This window comes from Trematomus bernacchii, unplaced genomic scaffold (assembly GCF_902827165.1).
Source record: "Trematomus bernacchii unplaced genomic scaffold, fTreBer1.1, whole genome shotgun sequence".
Lineage (NCBI taxonomy): Eukaryota > Metazoa > Chordata > Actinopteri > Perciformes > Nototheniidae > Trematomus > Trematomus bernacchii.
Window position 1 is genome coordinate 2,426,615 of NW_022987828.1, and position 19,722 is coordinate 2,446,336.

The window sequence follows — 19,722 nt, forward strand, 5'->3', positions numbered from 1 at the left end:
TGCTCAGATAATTGGACCAAAGTGTTGGATGGATGACTGACCAAGCGATAGGAGGGCAGAAGCATCCCCAAGTTGAACCATATTACCAGCATGCCCCTCATTATCCCAGCTGGAGGGGAGTCTGATAGCCGCAGCGGGATTCCTTCAGATGATTAGTGTATGGTACACTGCTCTGTGATCTTGTCCTTAAGGCTTTTACATAATGTTTCAATCAAACCGGCCATGGGGCTCTGTTGCTGGTAACTGGTCCATGCTCTGATGGGCCCTTGGCCTGTATCCAAATCTGCTAATACAGTCCAGTGTTGTCCCTCTGTAGACCTCCCACACAGACAGTGGCCCCTGTGTTATAGTACCTTATCATCCAAACATGTGGGCTGCCTACTACTGTATTGGCAATACTGGAACAATGAGTGGGTTTAAATCAAGGGATGTGATGTGAAACTGACCTCAGTGGCTACTTCTGTCCTCAACCAACCTTTTATAGTGTTTGTGTTTTCACAGTTGACCCAATGATCACTGCAGATGTCTAGATAACTGCGCCAATAAACTGACCCAGAGCATGTCAGCCTTCCGTCATTACCACGTCCCTTCAGGAATGTGTTTAATTGAGAACATGACAAGGAAAGTATACCTCTCATGTCTCTCTCCAATGTTGGTAGTGAAAGCAAGTTTTCAGCTCGCCCCTCTCAACCCCGCCCCACGTTTCTCCAACTTTCTTTAGTGGAGCTCTCGCGTCACTCACTCTCCACTAACCTGACTTGGACAAACCACAGGACTTAACTGCTCCTGAAACAAGTTACCATGGGTTGGCAGGAGCAAGGATGGCTCGTCTATGCGAGTTTTCTCGGACTTGTTGCGACGGTGGAGAGCGTAACGCGGGGAGAGTTTTTTCATCACGGCCCGAGCGCAAGGGACCAGTTACTGGAAGCGGGGAATGACCAGACGCACCGACTTCCACTGGACAAGCCAGTTTTCTTTTATGATGGCACTTTCGACAGCATTTTTGTAAGTTACTCATACATGGATACACTAGCATTGTCATTTTACTACAAACGCGTAGGATTAATTGGTCAGGGTGGATTGTCCAACGATCTCGCGCAATTGCGCACACCCTAACAGTTATACGGAAAAAAGGGGCCGGTAGTAACATCCTAAAACAATACCTGGAAGTTGCAAAGTATATCTGGGGCAGAGTATGCTCTGGGTTTTTATAAATATTGATTGACTAATCTCAATGGCTGCTAAATCTCGTGGAATGCTTGTGTTCACACATTCTTGCAGTTTTCCCTAAACTCATAATTTTATTGTTGACATAAAGTACTTATTTTGTAATCTAACCCCAAAACATGTACTGATGAGTCTATGTTCTATAACTGAGGTCAGTAAGGGATGCTTTTTTATTAACGAAATAAATGTTTAAAATGTTTAGATCCTTAAATATCAAGATAACAGACAGTGAGGAAACTGTAAAACAATTAATTGTGAAAGGTAGTAGGATACTAACATAACAACATTGTTAGACTTTGTGTCTTTACTGTTTGCATTACCCTGTGATGCTTTTAAATAACGTATAAAAAAAGCTACATTTAGCTGAAAGCTGCACCATTGTATTGAACTGACAAACAGCCCTTTATTCCCCGTGATTCTCCTGTGCTGTATCTTTGTTTTAATTGTGCGGCTAGTAGATATCTGCCATCAGAGAGTAATTATATACAAAAGGTGGTAGCTTTTTGTTACCACCTTTTTTTTTTAAGGGGAAGATCTATTAGAGGAGGTGTGCAGAGGCAAACAAAGTTGTGGTTAACACATGAACCTGTGTTGGGAGTAAATATTAAATTCCTTTTTGCACCTATGAGTCCGGGGGGTTTCCTTGAGTCTGGCTACTGACAAGTTATCCCTACATCACTCACCACAAACATATTTCTCTACTGCAGTCAGGATGCCCCGAAGATTTGAGTTTTTAACGAGACAGTCAACCCTGAACTGTCTGTGCCCTGCAGGGGAACAGTAATGCGTTTCACATGGTTATAGAAAAAAACATTCTTCTAATCATTAGGAGGTCTCCTTTATCGTCTCCTCCTTAGTGTGATTCATAACCTACAAAGCCCTTTACTAACCTTAAAGATCTCTCTCTTCGCTACATCTGCAAGATCAGACTTACTGATCACTTTCCCAGCTCTATCTCACATTTTGACAGGAAGTTTCTGTAATGAAGATTAGTGCGCAATCTTTGTGCTCTCTGGGGCTGCTCGACAGGGGCAAGGACAGGAAACTGTGTGGCCCGAGCCAGGAATAGTGCTCTTGTTTTCCCCGGGTCAGGAAGTGAAGCAGCCTCATGTGCAGAGTCTGTGTGTGTGTTTTTGACATTTTAGAATTTCTTTTACAAGCCCTGCATGTGTTCATGTTAAACCCCTAGTGTGTGAAACCTGTGTTAAATGGCATTTTGTTTGTGCATTATAGTGCTTTTGTAGGACATGGCAGCTGACTCGGATCATTAGTCTAATGAGTGTGGAATAAAGATCAAAGTGGGTCAGACTGGACTGGCTTTACCACTGCTGTTAAACAGTTCTTCATGTGTTATCCTAATGACTCTAAAAACAGCCATATGGTGTAACATGCATCTAATTTCTTGTTAACCCCATTACCAACTTGAGCTTTTGATTTCAGATCAACACCAATGGTTTTGTTGCCACAGCAGAGCCAACAGGCGAGTCGACATATCTTGGCAAAATGCCCCCAAAATTCGGCACGATTGCAGCTCTGCTCGGAGACCTTGACACAAGTGATGGTGTGGGGAAGGTTTACTTCCGCCAAGACTCCAGTCCTGATGTACTGACCAGAGCAGCCCAATACATCAACGGGGCCTTCCCTGAGGATGAGAAAGTCCATCCCACCAATGCTGTGGTCGTCACCTGGGTCAATGTCGCCACCCATGAACCTCCAAGCAGAGGAGATGGCATTGAGAAGAGGGTGAGCATCACATGGATATTTAAGTGTTTGATCTATGTGGTTTAAATTGTCATTTACATTTTCTTAAACATTTTTTATTACACAGAGAAACACCTTCCAGCTGGTTATTGCATCCCTGGAAACGGCATCGTACGCTATCATCCTCTATGCAAGGGATGGGATGACGATTTTGTCCACGCCTGTACAAGGCAGCAGTGTGGTCATGCATGCTGGTTTCAATAAGGGTTTGGTCCGGGGTTTCTTGTTTTCCAGTCAGGGGCCATACTACCGCACCACCACTGATGATGAAGCATCCATCCGCGCTTTAGCAGAGTAAGTCAACCAAATGCTGTCAGCACAGTAATTACTATTTCCTGGTGTCGTGATGGCAATGACCCAACTGATGATTAGTTCACTAAGTAGTCACTTGATGTATTCATTTAATACATTTTTTCTAAGGGCCTACATCTCGACAAGCTTCCCCTCTGGGCCAATAAAGTTGAAGTTGTAAAAGTCTGTTTTCACCTTTTTATAGAGAGACCAACTCTGGCCTGCGGGGTGTATGGGTGTATGAGATTGGAACTTCTCCCTATTTTACCAACGTGGCTCCAGGTGAGGTCACTGACCTGCCCGTCGAAGCTGCTCCACAGGGGCCCTCTGAGGCCGATCATGCAAGGAGGACTGTGTATACTAATGGACAGCAAGAGCAGGACCGAGAAGGGGCGCAGATCGAAGTCCACCCAGTTCAGTACCAGCCACTTCAGCCTGGCAACCCAGAAGTCTTAGTGGTGGACGACACAGATATAAATGTAGATGGTGGGTCAAAAGGAGAAGAACTCAAATGCTTCTTTCATTGGTGTATAATTATTTTATCAATTATCTGTTCTTTGTTTATTTTTATCAATCCTTTTTATGTTTTCAGTGTTCTCATACGACCTGGGCACATGTGCGAACAATAGAAATAAGTGTTCCCAGTTTTCTGACTGCAAAGACTACTCGGGTGGATATTGCTGCAACTGCAGACCTGGCTTCTATGGCAATGGGATAGAATGTGTGGCAGAGGGTAAGACTACTGTATGGCCAAATTTAATTTTGATAAAAGATTCAAACAGTGCGTTCTTTTTGTAATCTACTACTGCTTCAAGGAAATGGAGAGGATAACACATTTGTTTTAGCCTGAAGCTCATGAACATGCCTAACTTACAAGAAAAATTTGATTATTGTGGCTGTTTGTCTATTACGCTACTCTTGAAATTATTTGTTAAAATCTATGTGTTCAGCTCGTGTGGTTGTTTGCTCCTTTCTGGGACCAACTTTGAAGCTTTTGGTTTGTTTTTGCAGGAAAGCCACAGAGGATGAATGGTAAAGTGCATGGAAAAGTGCATGTGGGCAACTCTCCTTCCCCAGTGGAGTTCACCAGCAATGATCTCCACTCCTACGTTGTGGTAAATGACGGCCGTTCTTATGTGGCCATCAGTGACATCCCTAGCACCATTGGGCCCTCTCTGCAGCCCCTGTCGGCCCTTGGTGGAGTCATTGGGTGGGCATTTGCTCTGGAGCAGCCTGGCTTTAGGAATGGCTTCAGTATCATAGGTGAAGTACCTGTTTCTACAACTGCTTTAACAATATGTGATAATGTGACAACTTCAAGCTTTTCATGTGATTCTCTCATGCTTCACTTGGTTAGAAAATGAGGACATTTCTGTAAACAAATGTCTGCGCTGTTACAAGCAACTTGCCATACAGCTGCATTTTCACTCATTCTGTCCAGCTGAATTCCCCTCACATTACTTCAGCCGTGTCAGAAGGCGGTGAGCCAAATTTCATCCAGGGCCAGGGTCTTAAAGTTAACCTCTTCTCTGTCCTCTGTAGGGGGGAAGTTCACACGGCAGGCTGAGGTGACCTTTCTGCCAGGGAATGAGAAGTTGACCATCAGGCAGGAGTTCAAAGGCATCGATGAGCACGAGCACCTGGCAGTGAGCACCACCCTGGAGGGCCGGGTCCCTGAGGTGCCTCGTGGCGCCACCGTGCAGATCGACCCTTACTCTGAAATCTACCAGTACGGCAACAACTGTGAGGAACAGCTTAAACAGAGACTCACTTTGTTCCCGTGAAGATGTCACTGCCTTGTTTCTCCTGTTTTTCTCACATGGACAAATCTCTTTATTTAGAAGAAATAACAATTTTTCTGCTTTTGTAACTATAGCTTAACCAATAAAGGTAACGTTTTGAAGTGGGGTTATGTTGGGTATTTATAAATATTCATTGTATTAACTAAAGGAGATGGTGAACAGCTTGCTCTCTCTTTGAGAAGATACTGGAGTATGGGGACTGCTGTGGATAGGGGGAAACAGCAAAACGTATTTCAGCCACCTAAAATAATCAGTATCATTTTAAGTGTACACTGAATTAAGGATATTTTCACTGCTTTACCTTCCCTCCAGACATCCCTTTTAATGTTACACTAAAGCTATTATCAATTCTCTCTTCAAAGCCCCCGGACATAGTCATTTAGCTTTCTAGAACAATGCAGTTGCTGGTAAACTGCAGCCTCCATCAGTGTTATAATGTGATTCTGGTTAGTTTGGATTCACCAAAGTCACACAATAACACCAAAAAAAACGGGGGTTGAGAATATTTTTATTATAATAATTTGTCCCTTTTTTTCCGTTGGCTAAAAAAACTTTTCACTGCTGCCCCTTTCCTCAGAAGTCCATTATTAGGCTTCTGTGCCTGTTGCTCCAAGCTGGGGGTATGCTGGGTACTTCACAACCCCCACTTCAAACAATCCAAACTATCCATTTTAAAGAAGACTAAGAAATCATTTACTAATTTCTTGCTTATCCTGCCTTCCAGTGATCACTTCATCCTCCACCCGGGACTACGTAGTGAGCTTGCCCGATGGCTCCACTGAAACCAGGTCCTTCCAGTGGCGTCAGACCATCACCTTCCAGAGCTGCCAGTATGGAGAGTCTTTGAGAGACATGAAACCCACTCAGATGCTCAGTGTGGACCAAGTCTTTGTCTTGTACGATGCTAATAATGAACTCATCCGGTTCGCCATGAGCAACAAGATTGGTGATATCAATGGTGAGGTCATGGGGATTATTTTTGTCTTCCTGTTTTAGTCCGCGCACACTTCCTTCCCGAGTACAACATCCTCCACTTCTACTAAAAATTATGGCTATTTCTGAATGGGGAAATCAGTGTTATTCTTCTCATGGAATCACATGTATTAATATTATAGTGGTATTGTCCTAAATAAGACTTTTTCACTCTCAGGAGGGGAGCCAGAGGAGAACCCATGTTTCACTGGAAGACACGGCTGTGACACCAATGCTGTGTGTCGGCCTGGACAAGAAACTCAGTTCACTTGCCAGTGTGCGACTGGCTTCAACGGGGACGGCCGCACATGCTATGGTAAGAATAATATGTGATTTAACTCAAAAAGTTTCCAATGTGTGTGGCAATAAATATTTTCATCACTCATGAATGTTCTGCTTTCAAGTAAATCAAACAGTTTCCACATCTGTTTAGAGCCTTCATTTAATCAACCCAGACATTATAAAGCCTTCCTTCCGGGGGAACTGGGCAATCTTACCAATTAGCAGAGGGGTCCCACATGGTAAACAAAGTCTCACATACTCCCGGACCAGGTTGACATATAAACTGTGGTCCTCATCCCTAGTCCATTCTCTATACAACCTTGAGACTCTTGCATTCGATACCAGACAGGAAGAACTCTGAGGCACATACAGTAGAGAGAGGAAGGAAGTAACTCAGACAGATGCTATCTTGAAACGTGTGTAATTAAGAAACCTAATCAAGCTCTCTTCTCTGATCTCCATCTGATAATGAAGGACACTGATTTGACAAATCCAGACTTCAGAGCCTCAAAGTTAAACATGGTCCTAATGTGGCAGCTATTAGCATATGATAATCGACTCTTCTCTTTATCAGACATTGATGAGTGCAGAGACAATCCTCAGATCTGTGGCTCCCACGCTATCTGCAACAACCAGCCCGGGACCTTCCGCTGTGAATGTGAAGATGGTTATCAGTTTGCCAATGATGGGCAGACCTGCATTGGTAAGTCTTCCCAAGTACACTTAGATATTCCAGAAATCAAATTTTGTAGTTGGGATTAACAGGTTCAGGCATGAATTGTAATAAATTGCAATAAATTGCACTAAGATATCAGGGTGAGCTAGATAAAACAAACTTACTATACATAAATAACCACTAACGCATTTTACTGATTGGTGCAGTAGCATAATATTATTTATAATATAATTTAATCTAGATAAAGTTATTCCGAATCCACCCAACACACAACACATTGTAGGCTCCGCTGTATTCTAAAGCTACCGAGTTGCTCACTTAATTATCAACATATTGTCAACATTGTCATCAAGTTTGGCCATATAGTCCAGCCAAGCCTAGTTTATATTGCGTTTTTGGTTGAAGATGATTAAGCTACGGCCAGTTAGCTCAGCTTGGCTTAAAGAATAGAAACAGCGGAAACGGGTAACCTGGCTCAGTCCAAAGGTAACACATTTGCCTTCCAGCACCTCTAAAGCGCACTAATTCACGTATAGTATCTTGCTTGTTTATTCCAAATAAATGTTTTTTCCCCTTTGTTTCCAGTCATCATGTTATGCTAAGCTAAACTAGGTTGCTGCTGGTTGCAGCGGCAGCATATAACGGATATCGAGAGCAGTATCAATCTTCTGATTGAACTCTCTTACTCTCATCCCCCCAACATTTAATCAACAGTACATTTTCTTCTCCTCAGGGGCTGATCGACCTAGGGACGCCTGTGACGAAGGCACCCACACCTGTGACATCCCTGAGCGCGCTCAGTGCAGCTACACTGGAGGCTCGTCCTACATCTGCTCCTGCCTCCCAGGGTTCATTGGAGATGGCAAAGTCTGCCAAGGTACGAATAGAGACGCTGACTATATTGTTTTGCTGAAGAATGATCACAGGAATAAACTGCTTTCAGTTTGTAGGTCAACTCATTCAAAGGTTACATAATATACAACACTGAGTTGTTTTTGCCTCTAATTCTAACACAGTAAAACACAGTGCTCATAGTATATCAAAACTAATTAATTTTAGAATGTAGCTAGAGCGTTTACTACCATAACATTAGATTATTGGACTGGACTGTATCAGTGGTTTTGCATACTTTAACTGACAAGTAATTAATTATTGTAACTATTTAAGCTATGCAGATTTAAGATTGCATCACATTACTAATTGGTTGATGTTATGATATTCAAGTTTGAATCATTTAAATGTACATGTTGTCATTTAATTACTAACAGAATCGAATTCAACTTTAACGTTTTATTATGATACCTGTGGCACACTCCAACTTTAAACATGTTGGTGTCTGCAAGGATAATGTCAAATCTGAGATGAGATTGTTTGCTGCAAAAAAGCATTCATGAGTGATGTTGTCACAGTCATCTTAGAGGAAGGAACAACACAAGCTGACAAGGATATTGTGCAAGTAAGGGATGTGATTTTAGCAGTAATTGGCAGTAGTGTGAAGTATTTCTAGTCAACAGGCTAAATTGAAAATCAACACAAGGGGCCTGTAGCACAAGAAGTACATGTTTGAAATCCATTACATGGGCTTTACGGCTGTAATTGTTAGACCATCTGCTCAGGACGGGGGAGGTGAGATTGCTTACAAAGTACATGTGCAGCGATTGAGCAGTGAAACATAAAAAGCAGATGGAGATCCTGAGTCCGCCTGTAGTTTTTTTGGCTGGCATTCATTAATAGTTTCCATTCTTTCCATGCTTTAGCTTGATGTTGTTGCTGACCCAGATCATGCTGGAGATCCCTGACCATAAAAGGACGCGACAAATCAGACATGCGGAAAATATTTTAGCCTCTACGGTTGATTCTTCTCTCTCTTTCTCTCTTTCTCTCTCTACTCACCCTCTTCTCTTCTCTTCTTCCTAAAGACATAGATGAGTGCCAGTCTGGCACGTGCCATCAAGACGCTGTGTGTTATAACACCGAAGGATCATTTACCTGCCAGTGCAGGCCGGGTTACTATGGCGACGGCTTCTACTGCTCCCAAGGTAAGTTTTATGGAATGCCACTTCACTTTTTGACAGGCAGACCCAACATCTTATTTACACATTGCAGCGTTGTCAGGGGACTTGTTTTCTGTCCACTGTGGTAACCCTAGCCTTTGCGGCTGCAAGTGTATTTAGAAAATGTGTCATGGGAGTTTGAACTTTTTTGTTAGTTTTTCTTTATTCAGTTGCAGACTCAATAATAGAGGATCATTTTCATTCTCTGCATTGTTTAACCCTCCCATTTGGGCAAGAGTTGTGTTTGGAAATGAACTCCTCGCCAAGCATATTGGTGCCAGCTGGCTGGGATCTGGTTTTCATTTTCTTCTGGACAGCAAAGGCATTTGTAATGTATTACAAGGGATTTGTGTTGCTGAATTTAAAACGGGGGACAAAATGAGAAATGAATGAACTCATGTAGAAGTCTTTGGCATTGTTGTAGGGCATTCACTTCGGCGCTTATTTTCTTATTTTCCTCTACAGAGAAGACAAAAACACAATGTGAGACCCACAGAGACAGTCTGCTGGGTTCCACTGAGTTTGGTCCACGGGGCGCCCGACCTTCCGTTGGACAGTACATCCCTTCCTGCGACGAGAACGGGTCCTATGAACCCATGCAGTGCCACGGCAGCACGGGATACTGCTGGTGTGTGGAGCGAAACGGGCAGGAGGTCCTCGGGACTCGCTCTGGGCCAGGAAGCAGACCAATGTGTGAGTAAATCTGCCTTTAACCAAAGTGTCTCCCAATAAAATGTATAAAAACAACAAGACCTATATTCTATATTTTGCTCCCAAATATTCCCTAACGATTATCAACATTTTAATAGAGGTAACATCATTTGTTCACTGTCAAGGCTGTTTTATCTGCAAGAAACTAATGTTTTTATTCACATTTTTACCTAACACTCTAATTTAAAATAATGGTGGTAAAAACAATAACTTCCATGAGACAACTAGTGGCAGAGATTTACACATTAACTTTTAAAAGACCAAACATGCATAATTTATAAGGAGCTTTAAACAAGCTCTACAAAAGTATACTGATAAATGGAAGAGGGGTTTTGTTTATCAGGGGACTTTCTGTTGCTAAACTGACTTGAGATACAGGACCTCTGATTTCCAGTGTTTGTCTCCGATAGGCATCGACCACGGTGGTGTGCCCCCACCTGTTGGACCCACCCCTCGACCCGATGTCCACCCCCTGCCTCCAGGGACACACCTGTTGTATGCCCAGAGCGGCAGGATCGAGCACGTCCCGCTGGAAGGTTATGAAATGAAAAAGGACGCTGGCAAGGCTCTCCTCCACCTCCCTGTAAGTTTCTCCAAATAAACTCTTACAGAGAGCATGATTCCAAAGAAATGTAAGTGATGAAATGATATGGTTTGGCAGGTCTACAATCAGTTTTACCTACACTTATCTGAGACATTTCTGGAGGCTTTTCTGTTTATGAAATGATCTTTGGGGAATGTGTCTTATCCCCCATCATGAAATGTAATATCTTGCTGGCTTTATGGCTGTTCATGACAGGGAAATGCTGATATAATCCTAGAAGTAAACTTCCTCAATAAAGACGTGAACTTAACGGGGCAGAAAAAGTTCATCTTAGGCACAATGTCCAACTGAATCTTTTGTGTGATCATTCATATAATACTAGGAAAAAAAGCTGAAGTATGTTTGGATTTCTCATTTGTGTAACATCAGCTCAGCCTTGTATTCATACTGCTCCCTTGCTGGTAATAACAGTTGCTTTCAAGCGCTAGCCATTTCCCCATCTGCTTCATGCATTCAATGCTCACACTTTATTGGAGGCACATGGTGACATTCACACTAATTACTACCATCGGTCTGACATCTTTGGAATACGCTGATTTCCAAAGCAGCTGGACTGGAGTTGCTCAAGCTCAGTGTGGGGCTCTGTTTGTTTGGATTAATGTCTAGACGTTAATGTCTAAAAACACACATCTGCTTCGTGTTTTTATCTCCGACCACTCTTGTTTGAACAAAAGTGCACTTCAATGATTGTTGGTTGCTGACCCCTCCACAGGAGAAGGTAATCATTGGTGTGGCCTATGACTGTGTGGAGAAAATGGTCTACTGGACTGAAATCACATCTCCCTCCATCAGCAAGGCCAGCATCCAGGCGGGAGAGCCCACTGCGGTCATTACATCAGGTAACTGTTATACTTCACTCTTTCATTCATCCATTTTGTGTATCACAGCACTGTATTGTTTAACAAAACAACTGATATATCCTCCCAACAGATCTGGACAGCCCAGAGGGGATCGCCATCGACCACTTGAGCCGGACTATGTTCTGGACAGACTCTGTGAAGGACCACATCGAGGTGGCCTCTCTGGACGGGTCTCAGCGTCGCGTCATTATAGACACTGATCTGGTCAACCCTCGGGCTATTGTAACAGATCCTCCCAATGGGTGCGTATTGTTTCACATAACAACATTTACGCTTTACTAGTTTGTTTCTTTGACATACTGCTAGAGAAATACACATCACTAAGGAACTGTTAATATGATGTATTTAACTGATTTGTTCATTTAAAGGAATAAAAACACTTTTTTAAACAGCACTTTTTTTCACAGATTTAGTGAGCTTAAGACGTGCTGGTAAAGGGCTTTTTAAAATTTTAAATAGAGCATTGCTTCTCGTTCTCATTCTAAACAAAGCTAAACAGCTGTTGGTTGTAGTCTTACTGTATATTGAAAGGACAGATAAATGAGCGGTTTTGTTCTTCACATCTAACTCCAGATAAGAAATAATGTGTCTCAAAATGTTAAACAATGTTTTAAATCTTTGTAAATTCATATTAGGATAGCCATAATAGTTGGAGAGAATATTAACACATTAATCAAACATTATCATTTCTTGATACTCATCGAGTGCTAGCTCTATCTAAAAGATCTGATCCTAAAACCTGTTGAGTTTGAGAGTGAACTGACTCCACACCTGTCCTTACAGAAATCTGTACTGGGCAGACTGGAACCGCGAAGCCCCAAAGATCGAGACCTCTCACATGGATGGATCCAACCGAAGGGTTCTGGTTAAAGACGACCTCAGCCTGCCCAACGGCTTGACTTACGACTCTCAGAGCTCGCTGCTTTGTTGGGCAGATGCAGGTAATGTAGATTTCAGACAGATGACTCACCTATGAAATGATGTCTGCCTTGTGATCATCAGTAATTAATATAATCTCTCACCTGCAGGCACACATAAACTGGAGTGCACGCATCCCAGCCACGGTGACCGCAGAAAGGTTATAGAGGGGCTTCAGTACCCTTTCGGAATCACGTCTTTTGGGAAGAACATCTACTACACTGACTGGCGGAGGTTTGACTTTTTCTATTTTTGAGCTTTCTTTCTAATTAAAACATTTAGTATGTAAGCAGTTGTGGAAGAAGAACTTAGATGGTTTACTTAAGTCAGTAGAGATAAGTCAGTAGAGATACTCCTTTATAAGTTAGAGTCCTGCATTCAAAAAGATACAATAGCATCAAGTTGTTCAATAATGAAGTTCCTTTACACATTCTTTGGTGATTATAATTAGTATCATTAATCTCAAATGTATTTATCTCAACTGAAGTTGTAAAATAAATGGTGTTGAGGCAGTTCTTTTATACCTTAATATTATTTGTATAGTTTCAAATTGTAGTTTAGAGCATTGATGTTATAATGCAGCCTTTGTGCAATGTAAGAACGCAGATCTGTTGAAGAAGGACAGGGTGGGTCAGAGGTCAAAAAGCTCCCCAAACTTCAAGCACTGGCCCTTGATGTTCTTCCAGACCGATGTGAAGACTGTGGAGCTTTTTTCCCATGTAGCTGATTCTGTATGTTAGCTGTTGCAAAAAATGCGGGGGTTGGGGTGTCTATTTTGTTAGTGTGTGTGTATGTGGGGTGAGGAAGCATCCTAAAAAGTGGCAGCTGCTTGCAATTTCTCAGCCTCTACCAGTGACCTGCCCAGGGCCTCCCTCTGATCTTGCCAGGGCTGTAGCCTAGCTGGAGAAGGTCGAGGAGGGGGGCGCAAATACACACACACACACACACACACACACACACACACACACACACACACACACACACACACACACACACACACACAGAGAGAAAACTATGTCTGAGAAGGCTACCCTAACCCTTACTCATTCTTGACAGACTTTTATACAAAACGCAGTGAGGCAGGATGCGAACATTACTCAATCTGGGATAGTCCCGCGTTGCTTAACTCTGGTTGTGGTTTCAACAGGGATGCCGTGGTTGCCGTGGACCGCCATGCTGGCAAGGAGTCCGACATGTACCAGCCTCAGAAGAAGACGAAGATATATGGGATCGCCACAGCCTACGCCCAGTGTCCGGCAGGTAAAGATACCAGAGATCAGTGGTGGATGACCTACTCAGATCACGCTTAAGCAAAAGTAGAAAATACACCAATGACAAATAAAAGTTTTCAATTTAAATGTTACAAATGTAAAAAGTACACAAGTATTATCAGCAAACTGTACTTCAATCAATAATGAATATACCTACGTTTGTTTAAATATGAATACATGTAAGAGCATTTTAATTTTGAAGTTCATCAAGGTGGAGATCTTTTTCAAAACACTTTTGGCGCATTTCCACCATGGCGCGGAGCGCGGTTTAAGCGTGCCATGTCGTGTCGTGCCGGGCCCGTTTTTGGTTGCGTTTCCACTATGCCTAGTTCTGGCCCGGGCTACTTTTTCACCTTTTTTCTGGCCCGACAAAATCGTGGTTCTATCGGGGCCAACAAACAGGGCTGAGTCGGGCTGAGTTTGCTAAACTAGAGAGAGAATCGCTGGCAAGGGGGCTACAACTACAACAAGATGAACATATTTGACCGTGATTTAATTGTAATACACGTTTCAAAATGATGCCGAAGTAACAACATACTGATACCGGTTAGTAAAAACCATGAATTAATGCTTTGACAAGTCTGCAGACAGACGGCAGGCAAAAAACCTTTTAAAATGCGTGTTGTCTAAATGGAGATCGGCTAAGCTAACGCAATATATGCTCCGACCGTCCACACTCACAACAACGGCCTATACAGACATAAATAAACCAGCGACTGTACTCGCCATGACACAGACAGTCTGTGGTTTGTACTTGTTTAACTTGTGTCTAGTTTCTGAACAGATATGAGGAGCTGTGAGCTTGAGTGCTAACAGCTAACGGCTGATGTTGTTTTTCTGGGGTGCTCATTGAAGATGACGTCACGGCTCTGCCTACACTGCGTTACTATAGATACTACCCCAGTTCCTAAACTGTAATGGAAGCGCAGCATTAAAGTGAGCCGGGCCTAACAAGGCCTAACAAAACCGTACTAAGTCGAGCGAGGCCTGCGGTGGAAATGCGCCATTTGTATACTACTGGGATTATATGTAGTAAAGTACTATCAAAGTGTCAAAGAAATGTAAAAAGTATAAGATTTCCCTCTAAGATTTCTTTTGAGTGTAGTATAGTATAAAGTAATACATTAAGTAGCATAGAATAGTAATACTAGTAAAACTGAGGAAAGCACAAGTATGTCAAAGTTGTACTAGAGTATACTAACTGAGTCTCTACTGTTTTGGAGCGTACAACAGGGCCATACATACATCCTCATGAATTCTTTTGAAAAACATTTGCTTTTGTAGTTTAAAAAAACGTATTGATTTGAATTTTTTTACCTAGAGTTTGGGGTGAAAAAACTCCCACTCACTCTGAATAACTGTTCCTATAAATAACTTGACCCTTGTACATTTGGGGGCTACCTTTTGAGTCATGGTTATTATCCATTCCCTTCACTCTTCAGGACAAATCATCACAGTTGTGTGACCTCTGTGCCCTCTGTAAAGAACTCTGAACATGAGTTCTCAGCAGGTTCTTAAAGCAGCAGGAGGGTTTCTGCAGCTAGTATTCATCATTAAGTGAAGGGATGACATCACGGTGCAGCACCAGGTCTCACCCTCTATACTAGATGAGGCTGCATGCATACAGCCAGGGAATGTGGAGTGAAGGGAGAGGGGCCTCCAACATCTGGAGTTTGCTTTGTGTTTCCTTTAAGTGTGTGTATATGTGTTCAACAAACAGTGAGGAGACTGTTTCCTGCTATGGAGGCGTATGATTTATACGAATGCCCTGGAATGTCCCGCATTAATAAGAGTTTGTATATATTTTCCTTCCGCCAGGACAAAACTACTGTGCTGTGAACAACGGGGGCTGCACTCACCTCTGCTTAGCAACCCCTACCGGCCGCTCCTGCAAATGTCCCATCAACGCAGAGGGCGTGGGCTGTGTGGAGAGAGACGGCGGGAACTGAGAGGAGGAGGCTGCTGCTCTGAGAGTTGACACTGTTTGGATTTTTCACCGCAAATTAGGAGCCACTCAGCATTACTAAACTATAGCTGCTGAAAATGCCACTGAAAACCAGAGGAGAACTTACTGTGCCTTTTGTATTGCTCAGTGTTATGCTTATATACATTTTTACATCTCCCTTTGTAAAATCACGAGAATTGTAAATATAAACACTATTATTTTGTCTTTTCCTGAGTGCACATAAACTGAGAATAAAGCTCAAGGGATACATAATTTAATGTGAAATTCATCACAGCAATGCATGACATCATCTCGTGTCAGTCGTGTTACACTGAGGCGTGCTTGAATTAGTTTATCTTGTGGAAGTATTACTGTTGAATTTAGGACTAGAGTCTGTAAGAGCTGGTGGGATGAGTTTACATGTTGGGCAGCATAAGAATAAACATTTTTCTAACATGTTGGTCTCCTGTGTGTAATTGTAGCGACGCCGTGTGTTAGATGGAGGTAATTACAAATACATTAGGCCAGGTGGAATTGGGCTGCCGTAGGAGGCGCCAAAGTAAACCGAAATAGATGTTCATGTTATCTGCCATAGTTAAAACTAAACCAGATTTATATGTAAAATAATAATATATTAAAATATTCCTTTAGGAGTTATGTTTGTGGATCTTTTGATTTATTATGAAATGATCTCAATTATGTTCAACTCCTTTCGGCGTATATATTTCCCACATTATAACTTATTGCCGATTCAGTATATTGAACTTTACTTGGCAACTTGAAGAAGTGAAACGTTACACGGGGTGATTTAATTTCCCTGGACTAAGGACCAGCCCGATCATGTTCGTTAACAAGTAGCCTAATACTGAAACGTGTCACCTGCCTTCAGGTGCTGAAAGAGAAGCATCTACTACATGGTTGTGTCCTCACATGGCCTGTTGCCAAATTGCAATGTGGCAATGGATGACGTTTCTGCTTTGTTGCTATAATGGAAGAAAATGCTGCCACCCCCAAGCCTGTACTATGGTGCTGCAAAAAGGGAGACACGCTCCTACGTCAGTGGTGCATTGACGGGCTCTTGATAAACTCGGAATATTGTAGATATTCTACGTGCGCTGCGATGAGGCAATCAGGAGGGCATAGGTATTCATTCTTACAAGATTTAGACTTTGAATGTGTAAACATTTGATAGAAATTACATTAAAAATGATATGCAGTTGTAAAAGATTAAAGATACAAAATAGGCTATCTAAAGATAATAAAAAGAGCAGAAAGTAATTCCTTCAAATATAATTAAATGTACGTGTATCTTTGTACAAACTGAGTAAAACTAGAAACGCATAACGTTAAGGAAAGGCTTTGGACTTGTATACACTGAGATTTGGGAATAACTATGTATATTGTTCGTTACAGTTTATATATAGATACTGAATTATCTCAAATGGCCCCAAATAGTGGGCAAATTGTTCATATTGATAAAAACAAGATTATGCTTATATTATTTACTAATTTCAGATTGGTCTGAAAGGATATAAACTTCTTTGGATTGAAACATGCAATGACTGCCTGGGACTTTTGTAATTGTTCTTTTTCGTTACCAGTATTGATGATTAGGCTGCGTACATGGATTTATCAAACGCACCATCATTCCTGACCGGCTTTAATTCAATGGTGATTTAGTTGTGTGTTATCCAATGGGAAGGACAACAGCAGGGAGCGCTCGTGATTAATGATGAAATCATGGCCCTCAGTTTTGTCTGCGAGGATAACTTGTGCCTATCTCAACCATAATACACGCATGTGTACACTGTACATAAGTGGATAAATCCACCTTTAGATACATTATTATATAAATAAGAGACAGAGTCCTTATATTATTTTGTACTAGCTAAATTCACATTCAGAGAACTTTACGTTTTCTGTGTATACTGCCGATTCATCAGCTGACTAAAAACTGTAATTTTCTTTATCTCGCGGACTAAAATATGATAATTGCAGGTCTAGTCGCTACCCTCTAACAAAAAAACACTAAGAAAACTGCAATCTAACGTTAGCAGCCAAGCATTGAACAGTAGGGTTATCGTATGGGACTGTCTGGCAGTCATCGCTGAGGGCAAAATCACACAGCAAAGTCAGTCTCTATTGCACGAAGGCTAGCATTAGCTGGCTTTAATTTATGAGAAACGAAGGTATGTATGAAAATTAATTCTTCACACCGTAAACTGGATATATTGAATGTGACAAAGATGCAGCTCAAGCCAGATGGTCTGCTCATGTTTGTAAAGACCGTGAAATGTGTTTGTTTCTCTCTGCTACAGTTTTGACAGCTGCCTTACACAGTACGATGATGTGCATCAAAAGCTAACGTAATGATTGTATGCAGGAGAACTAAAATTACAGAAATGATGTTTTGTTCTTAATAACGGGTTGTAGAACCCATAATGTATAGCGGCTTTTAAGCCTATATGGTATTTATGCGAATATTATGGATAAAATAATCGAGCTTTCTGGTCGCTTCTTGCAGTCAAGCTAGGTAGAACAATAAACCCACCTATCGAGAAGCACTTTCAAAATAAAACATGAATTGCAACGTTTTCTCAACTGGGATATTAAAACGCATACAATGACAGTCTTGAATAAAACAATTCGTTTGTGGAACATAGGAAATATCAATCTTAGAGGAATACAATGCAATTATTCCTGGAAATAATGGCTTGATGTTTTTAGGGAGTACATAAATGATTATTTCTCGTCTAATAAGTGTTGCTTGGATGGAATTTACTCTATATGAAAATAAAGTGTAGATATCTGTATCTGTTTATGTTCATCACATATCTGTGATGTGTTAATGTGTATGCTTTAGGCTACTATCATATGCAATTACATATTGTTGGCTTCAGTTTATAGTCATGCAAACAAGGACCCTGCATTGTCATAGATTAATACAGGTTACAAAGGTATCAAATGATAATAATTTTAATAGTGTGAGAAAAATGTTACTGCCTCCCAACTAAACACTTTTGTAAGCGATGTCATCCTCATTGTTAGTATGAGTATTGATCTAACTGAACTGTTTTATTGAGGTTTTTATAAACCTGACATGTTGGGTGCTTTTATTTTGAAAATACATTCCTATACCGGAAACGAGTTGCTTCCACCTTCCCGCCGACTTGACGAATGTTCTGTGATACATAGCTAGCTTAGCTGAGGGTCTTGCTTTAGCCCGTTTTGTTTTGGTAACACTACACTGTGTAAAGCTTGCATGGAAGTTTCGGGTTCAAGTCAGGTTAAAGTGCGCCATAAACAACAGGCAGTCTCTCAGGGTGCGCGGGTAAAAGCGAAACAGGCTTTGCCAGCTATTTGTGTTTAGCTAACCATTGACACTTTATATCTTTCTGCAGAAGCACTGTTAAAAAGTGACAAAGCAGCGCAGTGAATCATGAATCTGCTATGAATGACTCAGGAGAACATTTGGGGCTTCGTTCGGTGCTGTCCGGGGCTCTTTCAGCCTCCTGGAGGATTGGAGAGGACACGAAAAGGATCATTTTGCCATTCCTGACTTCCTCATTGCCCTGACTGGTGCTGTACCTGCAGGTGTGGACGACATGGCCAGTCCACAGCAGACTGACCTGTCATTTGCGTGGGAGAAGTACATGGATTGTAGACTGCAAGGAGCGGATCTGCAGGTAGGTGCTGCTGTAGGAAGGAGGCTCAGATCAGGGGTCTTTTCTGGGTAGGGATACTTGTATTTAGTTTTCAGGACTATAAGTCAAAGGCAGTGGGGCAAAGAACTAAGTAAATGTACTCAAGTACCCTTTTGAGATATATGTAATTTACCTGAGTATTTCCATTGTATGCTACTTTATACTTGTACTCCACTACACCTCTACACTTGTTTGACAACCTTAGTTACTAGTTACTTTTGCAAGTTCATATTATTAATACAAACGTTAAATCAACAAATACATTATGCTGTACTATTATGGATGGAGATATCTGGCAGTATAAAAAGGTTTTCAATGTTATCTCATCCTTTTATCGTCTGCAAAATTAAAAATAATAGACGCATGAATGTATCAATAGTTAAAATCAAGTGATATCATTTATGTTATTACGAAAACCATCATTTTGGATAATGAGTACTTTTAGATTTGGTACTTAAGTACAATGCGGGACTTTTAATTGTAACAGAGTATTTCTAAAGTGAGGTATTATTACTTTTACTTAAGTATAACATCTGAGTACTTCTTCCACCACTGGTTAAAGGTCCTGGTAGAAAGCCTCAACTATTCTGACGTTTTATTTTGAAAGTCTTGAATACAGTTAGGCATATTTTATTTTATTTACA

General features: G+C 41.5%; 2 protein-coding genes across 2 annotated transcripts in view; both read left to right on the plus strand.

Moving 5' to 3' along the window:
• Positions 1–707: 707 nt before the first annotated feature.
• nid1a (nidogen 1a) lies at positions 708–15,830 on the plus strand. The gene is made up of 20 exons (XM_034152228.1): positions 708–1,005; positions 2,668–2,970; positions 3,056–3,282; positions 3,485–3,765; positions 3,872–4,012; positions 4,291–4,542; positions 4,822–5,022; positions 5,806–6,039; positions 6,232–6,369; positions 6,910–7,038; positions 7,745–7,888; positions 8,931–9,050; positions 9,531–9,758; positions 10,187–10,359; positions 11,093–11,219; positions 11,311–11,482; positions 12,024–12,181; positions 12,269–12,392; positions 13,306–13,418; positions 15,248–15,830. Exons 1-20 carry the CDS (start codon positions 802–804, stop codon positions 15,376–15,378), a joined length of 3,600 nt encoding a protein of 1,199 aa, XP_034008119.1. The 5' UTR covers positions 708–801; the 3' UTR covers positions 15,379–15,830.
• Positions 15,831–18,569: 2,739 nt separating this feature from the next.
• Positions 18,570–19,722, plus strand: part of lyst (lysosomal trafficking regulator) — a 57,459-nt gene continuing 56,306 nt past the window's right edge. The window contains 1 exon segment of the mRNA XM_034152679.1: positions 18,570–19,060. Within this exon segment, the coding sequence (XP_034008570.1) occupies positions 18,980–19,060 (81 nt within the window). The 5' untranslated portion in view covers positions 18,570–18,979.